Source organism: Dufourea novaeangliae, unplaced genomic scaffold (genome assembly GCF_001272555.1).
Source record: "Dufourea novaeangliae isolate 0120121106 unplaced genomic scaffold, ASM127255v1 scaffold11, whole genome shotgun sequence".
Taxonomy (NCBI): Eukaryota; Metazoa; Arthropoda; class Insecta; order Hymenoptera; family Halictidae; genus Dufourea; species Dufourea novaeangliae.
Window position 1 is genome coordinate 725,589 of NW_015373895.1, and position 13,648 is coordinate 739,236.

The following is a 13,648-nucleotide window of genomic DNA, read 5'->3' on the forward strand; positions in this document are numbered from 1 at the left end:
GACTTGCGCTCTGATTGGTCAGGGTTTTTCGTTGATATGTCGTTAACAAAGCCTGGGATAACATTTTAGCTCAAGAAAAAGTTGTTTCAAATCACCCCTCATTTCCAGGTGTTGGAGCTATTTCACAAAAAACAAAATAGCTTTGTATTTAAAAGGTATGTTCATTTTTTATATAATAAATTAATTATCAGTTTTATCATTTGATATCTAAAATTGAAACATGAAAGGAAGAAGATGTTTGAAAGAAGATTATTGCACTTTCCAATGAGACCAGCCTTACAGCTGCATTTTGCAAATTTAATTCTATCAATTTTTTTCCAAAAATTATTACCGCTTCATGGGGGTGCCCTTCAATTGAATTAGATATTTGCAGACAAAAAGTTAATTCATATTGATCCTCGTTTTCAGTCGATATTCTGCTGGCTTGCCTCAATTCATTTTTTCCCTTCTATGAAATTTCTGCTGTTTAACGTTGAATTTGTAAATTCAAACATACTACTTAATCACGGAAATATTACGGTATATCTTTTTAAAAATCGGTCACGTAATTATAATGGTAGGTATACGACGCTCGTATGACACTCTGATCCGATTACAGAGCTTCGGAGCTACGGTGGGTCCCCCAATGTCAAATCCGAACACCAACAGGCACTCCTGAATATTGAACTTAAATGTGCTCACAACAATAAATCAGTTTTCGAGAAGTTTTCACACTAGTAAAATAGTTCTAACTGAACGTTTTCTAGCTTATAGATTCGAGGAACCCCCCCTTGGGAGTTCTAAGGTTAATAACAAGTTGATGGGAGTTTTTTTTTTTAATAAAAGAAAATTGTGTTTGACCATTTAAACTGGTAAATTATTGAATCTGGACCACTATTATGGTTCGACACGTTCGACACATTGAATAACGTTAAATTCGGGTGTACGGATATAAGATCGGCCGGTGGAACCGTATCGGATGGCTCGACCGGAAGGTGAACGAACCTTCATCGAGGAATTTCTACGAGCAGAAACGGAGGAGCATTTTCTTCGGAAGGAAAGAACGTTCACAAAACGAGCGCCGGGGGTAATCGGTATCCGATCTTCGTCCCTGAGACGGCAAGAAGCAGAGCATGACAGCGGTATGAAGGAACGGTTGGACACAGTTTGTTGCCGGTTGCTTCGAAGAAGTACCAAGTCATTTACGAACATTCACGCGTTTTCCACTGCGAAATTCCTTGCGGGACGGGGGCGTACGAACAAGATTCCCCTTACTTTCTCAAACTATCCGTCATCGTTTGCTGCACCGTGTCGGATACCGCGAGAAAATTCAGGCATCTTGATCCTTTGACGTCAGAGACCGCTGGTATGAAACGGGTCAGGATGATACTTCATCGCACGAGAGAGTACAACCCACGAATAATTCAGCTTCTAACGGTCACGCTCTCGATTACTCTTTCATATCTTCTCGTATACATTGCTTTTTTCTACTATCTTCTGTTCATTCGGTACGTTGAACATTGTCATATGGAAACATACAATGACGCATGAATAGAAGCTGAGTCAATAAGAACTACTATCTATAGCTCGTTACCTATTGACGAGTTTTAATGAATTATGTAGCATTTCAAGGGACGCATCGGATGGATACAATTTGATTTCATTGTATCTTTTTTGATATCAAGGTGACCTTAAGTTTTTTTAGCTCGATGCATCTTTTTTTAATGCCACGTTGTTGTCGATAGAAAGACGAATTCAATGACCTATAACATAATAGTATTTAAAAAAAATTACCTTGAAAAAACTGAAGGCTACCTTGTATTTAAAAAAAAAATAAGATATAATGAAATCAAATTGTATTCATCCGATGCATCGCTTAAAATGTTATATAATTCATTAAAACGTTTCTTGATACAACTAACAGATAATAAGATATTTTACGATAGATAGTAACTGTTATTGACTCCCCCTGTACATTAAGTGAATGCAAAAGTTCGTATGGTTAATTTGGTTCATAAATTAATTTATTAACACGCGAACTAAAGTAAAATCGGGTTCCATTGATATGCCTTTTTATTAAGATCGAAATTAAATTGACGATATAATAAAAATTGTTCAATGGTGTATTATGTTTAGGGCCTCCAAAATTAATCAGTAAATGCAAAAAAAAAACAAATCCGGCAATGTGGTAGTAACAATTGTGATAGACCGAAACAGACAGTCCAAAAACTTCTCTGTACTCAACTATTTCGGCCACCGGATAGATATAGAACGCAGCTAGGAATTTTATCTGTTCGATCGCAGATTCAGTCCGATGATTAAAGGTTCCTAATAATTTCGTATGAATCTAATTCCCTCGCGATACTGTAATTATCCGCTTCGACTGTTCTATACGTGGCATGGAAATCTTCGCGTTCCGGCAATAAATCGACCAAATTAATGGAACATAACCAAGCACGCTACGTGAACGACGACTCAGAAGGTGCATCGTTTTCTCTTCATTTTCTCTCTCCCAGCGAGAACAGTAAATTGGATTGGGAAGGGAACAGTTGCGGCTTTCGTTCGACACGTTCCGTGCGTAGGCCTTTTACTGTGACTGTCCGTTAACTACACATAGATCATAGACAGTGATGTGACTGATACCGTATCGATACTATCGATACCCTTTCTCCAAGTTTTAATACGGTATCGATACTATCGATACCCTTTCTCCAAGTTTCAATACGGTATCGATACATATCAAAGACGTAGACATAAAAAAGAATCGATACCTATTTGATACCTACCCGAAAGTATCGATACTTGTTTGATACCTACACGAAAATATCGATACCTATTTGATACCTGCTCGAAATTTGAATACTTTTCGGCAGCGCGTTCTCCGGGAGTCGAAGCTATTTTAGGACACCCTGTATACAAATAGAATAAAAAAATGACCCATAAAATGGCAAAAAGCTGTGGATAATGATGATAAATACATCATTGATTAAAATAGTAAAATGTGTTTTACTTGCATTGCTTCAAAATTCCCCATAAATACGAATTTATGGACTAACCTGATGATTTAACAAATCTGTTACTAAATGAACTTAGTTTCTCTTTGGTTCTGATTTCTATAAAACGATTCAGAAAAGTGAGAATTTGCATGAACATTCGCAGTCTAGTAATGAGGATAAGTGGGTACACTAGAATCGCATTTCTGTCGTATTTATACTTAATTATTATTTCGATAGTATGTGAACAAATGTGTGAGTCACCGTATATTGAATAGAAAACTATCAGCTAATTTTAAGAGAAAATAAAGCGTACAACATTATTAGGCTATTAATTCGTTGAAAGTTTGATACTATTCATGTACGTGTACCAATTACTGATATCTTCATTTTTGAACAGATAGAACAGAACACATGAAATTAAAGAAGAAAAAAAACAAGTGAAAACATTTCATTTAGAATATTTACAAGGAAAATTAGTGCTTCGTCAGCGAAACCTAAAGCAGTTTGTAATGAATATTATACATACCTATTCATTAGTGTCAATCTAATAGTGTTTGAAGAATTTACATACTTCAACCATGTGAAAAAAAAAAATTGATTACTTTCATGCTAGAAGTATTCATTTCAGTTATAAGGATGAATTTCAATATAGAACTGAAATACAAAGCGAAGATATTGAAAGCAGTTTACAATAACAAATGAAATCTACGTCTAAAAAATGTTAGGTTGGTATAAGATCAAAATACTAATCACTACAACTTACTATAATTATAGAAACGCTAATCTTTATTCTACCGTGAAACCAAGTGAAAAAATTCTACATATCCGAAATTTATAACAATTTTTATTCTTTAAATTGTTCTACAATATTAATCTCCATATAAAGCAGTCTTCACACATGAAGAATTTCTAAACAACAGAGTACTTTTCTAAAGTTAATAATTCTAACTGTGGTATTTTATACAAAATGACCTAAATATCACTAACGAAATTTAATTTTTCACGAAAACATTTTTAAGATATCCAATTCTAATTCTAGGCACAAAACAAATACTGTCAATATAAAAAAAAAGATTTTTGATTATCTTGTATTTCTTGTTCACAGCAAGCAATAAATTCTTACAACGTACAATTACTTTCAATCACTGATAAACTTTTAAGAAATACAAAGAAAACCTTTTTGTTAAATCTTGTATTTCACGAAACACTTGAATGCAATCGATACCAAAGTGTACAGAAAAATAACCTTAGCAATAAGAGTTAGTCACTCAACTAGCATTTGAAGAGATTGCCAGAGTAAAGATATTTGAATGGGTTTCACGTGAGGTGAGTGGCGCTCAGAAGCTTAAGTGAACGACGATAACAGCGTCGTCAATCTGGAGGAACAAGCACAATCCATTTTCTAAACAACTCGTCACATTTGTTGAAAAGCAGATGTTACGGTTAAAAATAATAGAAATAGCGATCGAGTAAAAAAAAAGGCAGACAAGACAGCAGCAATCGGAACGTGATTAGAAATAGGGACATTGGTCTTACTTTCTCGTTCAGAAAAGCAGTTTCGCCTGTAGGAACCCAATACGTCGCACGGCGTAAAATTATTCAAATAATTATGTACTCACTCGGATTTCGTTGTATTTCATGGTAGAGGATGGTTACTATGTCCGCAGGATCCACGAAATCTGTCAATCCATCCGTGGCGAGAACTAGGAAATCCTCTGCGCCATCCAAAGGGATGCACTTGACTTCTGGATTGGCCGTTACAAATGGTTTATACCGAGCATCACCTGAAAGGTAATGAATACGTTAAGTTAGACAACCTGAAGATTGAATTTTTGTTTTATTTATTTCACTTTTATAGTAAATTTCCTATCATTTAATTTATTTAATTTATACAATAACTTTTCCACGTCGTATAACAGCCATTCTGTTTTTCTTTCAAGAATTCGATCTCTTCGAATAAATTTTTTAAGCGTAACACGTTTATTCGTCTCACTTTGGAATTTCATTTTACATGGAACCAATTATAGGTATACATTAGAGTATCTTCTTCTCTTTCTTCGCGAATTTTCATGTTTCTTCAATTATTGACTATACGCGGTTTCATTCATAGTTGTAGCAAACCGATGGATAAAAATGCATAAATATATAATAACCGGAAGCGTCTATGTTACGGTAGTGCTATTATTTAAATCAGCCACGCCATTCATTAAATAGATAATTAAAGTTAATTACGGACTACTTGAATACTGGATACACCCCACGGCGTTGGGATCGCGTGTTTTTCAGATGTAAAAAACAGCGCTTATGCGCAATGGGTAACTGTAACAGTTATCACGGATTCCATAAAATTGCACGTCACGGGAAATGAAATTTTCTTTCTCTTTCCTTTCTTTTTATATGCACCTCGCCCGACGACACGATCGACAAATTCATTTCAATCTATCGTCTAATTAGAGAAACCTGAACCAGACACGGAAACTGACGAAATACAAATTTTTCAACTCTAATTATACTTGAAACACGTCACGTGCCCCGAAACTATTCCGTTTCACATAACTGTTCAGTAATAATTTCGGGAAACAAATGGATAGACACAGCGGAAACGAATGCAATTATACAGGGTGTAACAAAAATGTTCGAGGGCCCGGAAATGGGAGACTCGTGAGGTGATTTGAAACAAGTTTTTCCTTAGCAAAAATGTTATCCGATGCTTTGTTAACGAGATACTAAACGAAAAACCCTGGCCAATCAGAGCGCGAGTGTGCCGTCCGAGCATCTGTGGTAACGTTACCAATAGCAGCGCGTAGTCGACGCTACCGCGGATGCTCAGCCGGCAGTTAATATCTCGTTAACAAAGCCTAGGATAACATTTTTGCTAAGGAAAAACTTATTTCAAATCATCCCACGATTCTCCCATTTCCGGGTCCTCCAACATTTTTGTTACACCCTGATATTGATTGACCATTTGAGAAAGAGTGGAGGCAATTTCCACTTCAAGGTTAGCCATGTCATTTCTATAAATACCCTTGTGAGAGGGAATTTAGGCAATAGTTATTGTCTTACCTGATTTTAAAAATTTGTCATGTAATTCTTGAATAACTATATATATTTCGGTGGCTTGCTTAAAATCTTGACATCTTAATATAGTGGACAGTCGGAGAAAATGATAAATTTAGAGTCAGGCGATGTATCAATAAAATTTAACGTTCGTCGATCTTGATCGTAAAATCTACCGGAAATACCAATAATAAATGCCTGCAACGACCGCTCTACTCGTCGTGAAATTTCCGCGAAGCCGAAGAGAAATTCCGGCAAACGAAGAAGGACCACCGAGACACGCGTCTTCTCGTGATGCAAAAACGGCGTAATGAGCTGTTAATTATTCCGGGCATGCGATTGTAGCAGCCACCCAGTAAAGCGTGCATTGCTGGGAGCATGGCTGCACGTACTATTGTGTCAGCGGTCGAACGGAACCAACAGGATATTCGACACGCGTCCAGAATTTTTTTCTTTCCTTTTTCTCGCGATACCTAATCCATAGTTGGCCAGCTGCTACTACCATGTTGGCCTCTCCCTACTTGACTTCCGGGCAAAACACTCGACTTTTCGGCAACTCGAATTCAATTTCGTGTCACCGATCGCACACGAGGTCCGACGCAAGCGAAGTCAACATGTTCTTCAGACTTATATCATTTTTATTTTTTGGGAGAGTCTAAAGAAGTATTTCGAGTCAAAAGCAACTAAATAACCATTAGTAAAAGAACAGAAAACATTTGCAAAGATGAAAATTTGCAATTTTGAAAAAAATTGATTTTTTGAAAAACTGTATATCTTGGGAAGAAACGGTTTCTTATTCACCTTATAGAGATTTATCAGAAACGTCCTATAGTGAAATGAAAAATAAAAAGGATAAACCTTTTTCTTTGATGCGATGATAAATACTGTACTTATGAACGTTAGTGTATAAATTAAAAATTTTAAAGTCAATGTGTAAATTGTCGACAACAGTGAGATTACAGTTTTTAGCAGTATGACGTTCAATAGACGATCACATTAGTCAAGTCTACAAATCAGAATTCGATAAATGTAAATTCTGAAAGATTATAGGTACCCTTTTCCATCAATTGTGAATACAAATTTTCGTAAAATAATCGTTAATGGCGACGGTTTTACCGTCATCTCTAGACAATCAGAAATAAAGCAATAATAATTGTAACAGAAGTATTTCGAAACCTGCCGATCGAGGTGATAATAGAGTCAAGTTTCAGAAACCGCAGAAACAAACCCACGGGAATCAACGCAATAAAATGATTAAAAAGGCATGAGAACGTCTCGGTGTTTATTTTAAAAGTTAGAATTGTTTTCGTCATTATTGTATATATCCTGTTACAATTCAAATAATCGACAATTGTTTTTCAGTGCTTTTAATCAGATTCTCTATGGAGACAACAACTCTATGACACTTGGTATATTATAGGAAAGAAGAACTAATACTTACTACTATGCTTATCTAATCTGTCAGAATAGGGTTTATTCCAATTGCTCAATAATCGTGAATATTTTGGTTGTTCACAGAAAGGTTAACGTCAGAGGCCGAGTATTCGAGGAGTCTGTTGACTTTTTGGAAAATACCCGCGCGCCGCCACGCGGTGGGTAGGTACACCAAATGTCTGGGCACGCCAGAGGACGCCAAGAAAGCAGCGACTGGCCCTGTGTGGTCTGGTAACGAATGGCGTGAAACACATTTGACGATTTGCACCCACAAGGATATCGTTTTACACATCGTCCACGGTGTACCCGCGTGAAGTTCAGTAATACCTCTTCTATACTTGGTGGTAGGAAAATAGTAGAATACTCGTGGCGAACACGAGCGATATGGGGAAACGATACCCCGCATACGTACAGTTGGTCACAAAAGTATTCAAACACTCTTTAAAACCGAACAACTTTTTTAAAATTGGTCCAAATGACTTGAGTTCTTTTGTGAAATTAGGGACATCAGTTTACTAAACGATCAGTTCACAAGAGAAATCAAGTCACCTGGACCACTTTGAAAAAAGTTATTCTGTTTTAAAGGACAATACTTTTATGACCAACTGTATATCACCCGATTCAACTAACAGAAAGTTAGACCTACGACCTCGCCGTTTCTCGTGAATTCGCGGTAATACCTACGCATTAATTCGCTTGATAAATATGTTTTTCACACCACTCAGCTGCCATGGACCAGTCATTCCCCTGGTGTCCTTAAACCTTGTCTACGCGACGTAATGCACAAAAAGAAAGCATGCCAAATTGCTTGTGAGATCTTGGCTTCCCCTATTCAAATTCATTACTGTTTTCACTCTCTGTTGCTGTTATTCGGTACAAACCACGTGCATAAGTTTCAAGGTGTTCTAATATACCAGTTCAACAAATCAATTTTTTGCATATTGCATTATCTTACAGTTTAGGATCTTAAAAATGTGTTCCTAAAACAATATGGCAAATATTCATAAAATTGTCGAACCTATAGAAGAATAAAGGACGGCGTGTATACCGCGCATCCAGTACGACGCAAACAGTATTAATGAACCATAATTCTTTAATTCCACATCCTTCATCAGAAGTGAAAGATTTTCTGGATATAATACTTTAAGTTTTTCTGTTCATCAAATACTTCTTGCCAGATGCAGTAAAATATAAAGTCTATGAATGTTTGTATTTCAAAATAGTGTACAGTTGAAATCATGTGTGTCTGATGTAATTTACCAATTGTAGAGAATACTTGCACTGCCATCTAGCGATTGCCAGCTTTTCTCCAAGCAATAGCGGATGTCACTCCTGCAGCTTCGATTCGTTGAACCAGGGACAATGTCACCGATATACATTACACACATTAAACGGTTTTCAACGTTTCTGGCAAACACTGAAGGAACTTGAATTTAAGAATTTCTCCCCTGGTCAGATTAACGAGGAACCCATTGAGCATTTGACTTTGGGATGATAAGAAGTCATGGGAGAAGAAATGTTAATCTAACACCGATACAATTTCAAAGTTCTTTTAATTAACAATCCTACATCAACAAGAACAGTGAAAAGAAATTGTAACGATGACAATTCCGAAATATTATTTTCACTTCACAATTTTGCAATATTAGCTAATAATTCAGAGAATGCAGACAAACCATTTATAGAATCCCCGAAAATCGACAGTGAAAACAAGTATATTTTATTTAATGACGACGAGTTCAACTCTAAGAGAACTTGCATCGACAATTCCCACATTCTGATAAAAGTAGTGAATAATATTAGGCGAAAACACTGTAGCGACAGCATTTCAAATATTCTATATTTGTTTATATACTTTTTTATACCACTTTACAGGGTAACATTCCGTTCTTTCGTTGTAAGAAAGGATTAATGAAAAATGTAACAATATCGTTGACTGTACAATTAGATCACATTCAAATTTTGCGGTACTTGGCCGTCATATTGACTTTTAATTCCCATTAAGAGTTCCATATTTTAGAGGGCGTTCGAAACACTACCCGTCACTTACATTGAAGTTTTCTGATGTAAAGTGTCAAGTTGGTTGAAAAGATATTTCACTGTTATTTCACTGTGCAAAATAAAACGTTAACCTGTGCGATTCGTGCTTACCTATAAATGTGAGTACGAAGAACGAATGTAAATAAATACTAATTGAACATCGACGACTTTGACAACAAACGGCCACGCCTTATAAAAGCGCAATTTCCTTGTTCGTGTTTGATTTTTATTAAAATGTTATGACAGATCGCGATAACGAAACGCATTTTTATATAACCTATCGTAGAATTAACCTTAACTTTTTACCGAAATGCATGACAGTGATCGTATTCACATTTTTATCCCCAAAAAAATTATTTATTTAACTGTGTTGTCTATTAAGTTTTACGTACTATGTAGGAATGTAAAAATATTTGCAAGATTTATAAAAGTAAAGTACTCTTTTTCGTGGAAAAAATTAAATAATTGAAGGAATATTTTGTACTAAAATAATGTACCAATAAACCATCTACTGAACTGTAATGTTCTTGAACACTAAACCTACCTAACCTTTCCAAAAGGTAGGAAGTAGAACGACAAAATCGGTCGTGGTAGGTTTAGTGTTAATTGCAGCACTGTAGCAATAAAATTAAGAGTGTGCTGTTTTCCACACATCTTTTTTGTCACAAAATTTATTGAAACTGAGAGAATATATTTTTCTGTATACCACTCAGAGTAATTTATGTTGCTAATACAGATTGTATCATAATACCAACATAAATTTGTTTATCTTTATTTGTTAGTAAGAAATAAATTTTTATTAATTCCTTACAAACATGCTCATAGGAAAAGACTAAGTACATCGCCTACTAGATATTATAAGTAATTTTTTCCAGAAACATACATAACTTAATAAAAAGCAACTTACCTATTGCCCTTGACACGCTTAAGACTCCATTGACTCGCATGATTCCAGCACTTCGCATCACTACTCCTCCCATCCTTCGTATTCTTAGTACTTCATCCTAAGAAAAAGAACCACTATGTTTCTTACACTTCGCCATAAACTCTTTACAAACATACTATATCTACGAAATTTCAATTGTTTTTCATGTCAAATTAAATGGAAAAATTTCTGTTAAATGTATTATAAATACAGGAAATATACATTATAATATTATCCAGTAAACGCTCAAATGACTGATTGCAGAATTATATTTAAAAATGACAGTTCTGGGAACACAAATAGACAGTGATAGAAGATTGTTAGAATTTACATCTTATGAAAATTATTTAGATTCATTGGTAACATTTGTCGACCTTGGATATTTAAGAAATTTACACACTGCTCGACAATTAGCTGAACTTGGATATAGATGTACTGGAGAAACTCTTAGCAAAGATGCATTCTATCGACGTTTGGAAGCTGTAAAAAATTTACTGTTTCCAGTATACAGACCATACGAACTAACATCAGAATTTATAACCCCAAGCAATGCAGTAATGCAAGAATTAGCACTTCGCGAACGACTAAACAGACTGAAAGTTATATCCACTATTATATTCATAAGAAACTTTACAAAACTTCAATTTGAAGTCTCTGGTTACATAGACTTTAGTGAAAGACTTGAAAAAGAAAATTGGCTTCCGTATTTTCAAGGGAAGAAAAAACTATGGCCTCGTCCATCTGATCTTGCATATTACCATTGGAGAACAAGTAAAACATGTTTAAATGAAACGTCAAACTATCAACCTGTTATAGATCCCAAACTAGGTCTTAGATTTAAACACTGTCATGACAGGGAATTGATTAGCATTGATCCAGGAAGTCCATCTCCAGGTATGGATACAACACGAACAAGAGTACGTTGTCCAGAATATGAACATGTTATATTGTATGACCATATGATTCGAAGTAAAAGTAACGATGAAGGCGATGAGGATTTACTACTTGAACAATACTGTCACGTCTTATTAGCATAGCTGAAGAGTCTCCTACCCAGGCAATGTATAATGTTCTTTTTAACAACAAAGCACAAACTGCTGTAGTTCCACCGAATACTTTCTACAAAACATATAGATCATTCTAAATATTGATTGTATATTGCGGAAATGTTTTATGGTATGTAAATTTCTAGTACTTACTTGTGTTTTAGACTTCTCTATAAATTGTGTGTCTGTAGTAATAAAAGCTTCGTGTAAGGCACGCTGTATATCAGTTGGATAATATATGCTTTCCATTAAATACTGATGAAGATGCGCAGCAGTATAGACAGCTGCATCATGTCCTGCATGTCCATCAAATACTCCATAATAATTTGCCACAGACTTATTCTAGAATTACAAAATATTCCTCTATAATAATATTTGGTACCAATGTATATGTATTCCATAGAGACTCGGAACCAGATCTACCTTAATACCGTAGGTAGCATGTAAATCATGCAGGACTATATGGCGGTCCTCCATTTTTCTTCTATTTTTGTTTCCACCTGCTGCTACCTGTGGCAATGGTGTACAAGGAGGAGGTGGTAGTAATGCTAATCTACTACTTTCTAGATAGCGAATGCACATCTCATTAACTCTAGTGACAATGGCTGTCATTAATTTAAAAAAATTATATGCTGAAAAAAAATACAAATTGTAAAAATTTCGTTTTTAAAAAATCAAACTAGTAAGTGTATGATAAAAAGACGTATACTTCTCTCTTGTGTATTGAAACCATAATGTGCTGCTTGTTTTTTGCACATGGATTTGGTTTCCTGTAATATTTGATGAACCAAGTGTCCTTGCAAGCATGGCGGGCATTGCCTGAAACACAAAAAAAAATTGTATAAATGTATAACTACTGCAAGAAACTGCGACAATTAAAACTGCTATATACGTACTTCCGAAAGAATTACACTGTTCAACAAATTTTAACCTTTTTTGATAAGAAATAATTCTCTGGATTCTCCCGAAGAAAATAATGTAAACTGTTATATTATAGACATCTAAATATGTTTAAATAATGTTCAAAGTGAAAAGGACACCGAAAATGCACCAATTTTTGCTGATATTCTTCGATTTATTTAAAAAATTAAGGATTTAGGAGAAAATCTAACAATAGCATGCAATAGAGCAGACCTTTCTGCTGAGAAAGGTATCAAGGAAAGTTCTAAAATCTTTTTGTTTTCAATAGGGTAGCGAAACAGTTCAGCAAAACACGCGCCGATGACAGTGGTAGTCATGACGGCGTGGCGGTCACCTTGGCAGCTTAACCCTTGTGTAGGCAACCAAAATATTGACGGGTCATTGAGCAATCGGAATACTTCTATTTTAACAGATTAGATAAACATAGATAATTTTACTTTTATACTTTTCCGAAACTGTTAGTTTTCCGTTCCAATAACATACAGAAAGCTGTATTAGACAAAAACCTAAAAAATTGTGAAAGGAAATTTAGAAATGGGTACCTACATAGGTACACAGTTGTTTACACAAGGGTTAACGGAAGCGCTAAATACGTGCAAACGAGACGACGCTGGCATTGAGTACCACTGCCGCTGTCGCTGCGTGTTTTGCTAAACTATTTCGCTTCTCCATTGAAAAAAAAATAGATTTCATAACTTCCCTTAACACCATCTTTAGCAGAAAGGTCTACACTAGCGGATGCTCTTGTTAGATTTTCTCTTAAATCATTCATTTTTGAAATTAATTGAAGAATATCAGCAAAAATTGGTGCGTTTGCGGTGTCTTTTTCACTTTGAACATTATTTAAATATATTTAGATGTCTATAATATAATAACATTTTACATCATTTTTTTCGGGAGAGTCCAGCGAATTATTTCGTATCTAAAGCAACTGAGAATAACTATTACTGTAAAAACACAACACTCCAAAGTTGAAAATTTGCAATTTTTTACAAAATTAATTTTTTCACAAACTGGACGTACTGGGGAAAGAACGGTTTATAGATTCGCATTCAGCTTATAATGTATCTATGTATCAGAAATGCCTATTAACGGTTATGAAGTATTTTACGTGTTGAACAGTATTATTTAAAATAACAAACTTCACGTTTTAAAAACTATGCTGAATACAGGAAACATTATTTATAACAACCAAAGCAGAATGGATGACAGCAAGAAGCGTACGTAACTTACAACCAAGAAAATTTTTG

The 13,648-nt window shown here is 35.1% G+C and overlaps 1 protein-coding gene across 2 annotated transcripts in view; it reads right to left on the minus strand.

Annotated features, from left to right (window-relative positions):
• The window catches only part of LOC107191165 (flocculation protein FLO11-like), a 123,013-nt gene that overhangs the window by 97,531 nt on the left and 11,834 nt on the right, over positions 1 to 13,648 (minus strand). Inside the window, exons 2-7 of one of the 2 annotated variants that reach the window (XM_015580146.1) lie at positions 12,187 to 12,296; positions 11,901 to 12,109; positions 11,631 to 11,819; positions 11,407 to 11,550; positions 10,414 to 10,510; positions 4,595 to 4,759 (exon numbers count right to left, since the gene is read on the minus strand). In XM_015580146.1, coding sequence (XP_015435632.1) covers positions 4,595 to 4,759; positions 10,414 to 10,510; positions 11,407 to 11,550; positions 11,631 to 11,819; positions 11,901 to 12,109; positions 12,187 to 12,296 — 914 coding nt within the window. Of the gene's footprint in view, positions 1 to 4,594; positions 4,760 to 7,473; positions 7,487 to 10,413; positions 10,511 to 11,406; positions 11,551 to 11,630; positions 11,820 to 11,900; positions 12,110 to 12,186; positions 12,297 to 13,648 lie in introns of those variants that run through there. The other variant, XM_015580138.1, reaches the window with a different exon arrangement.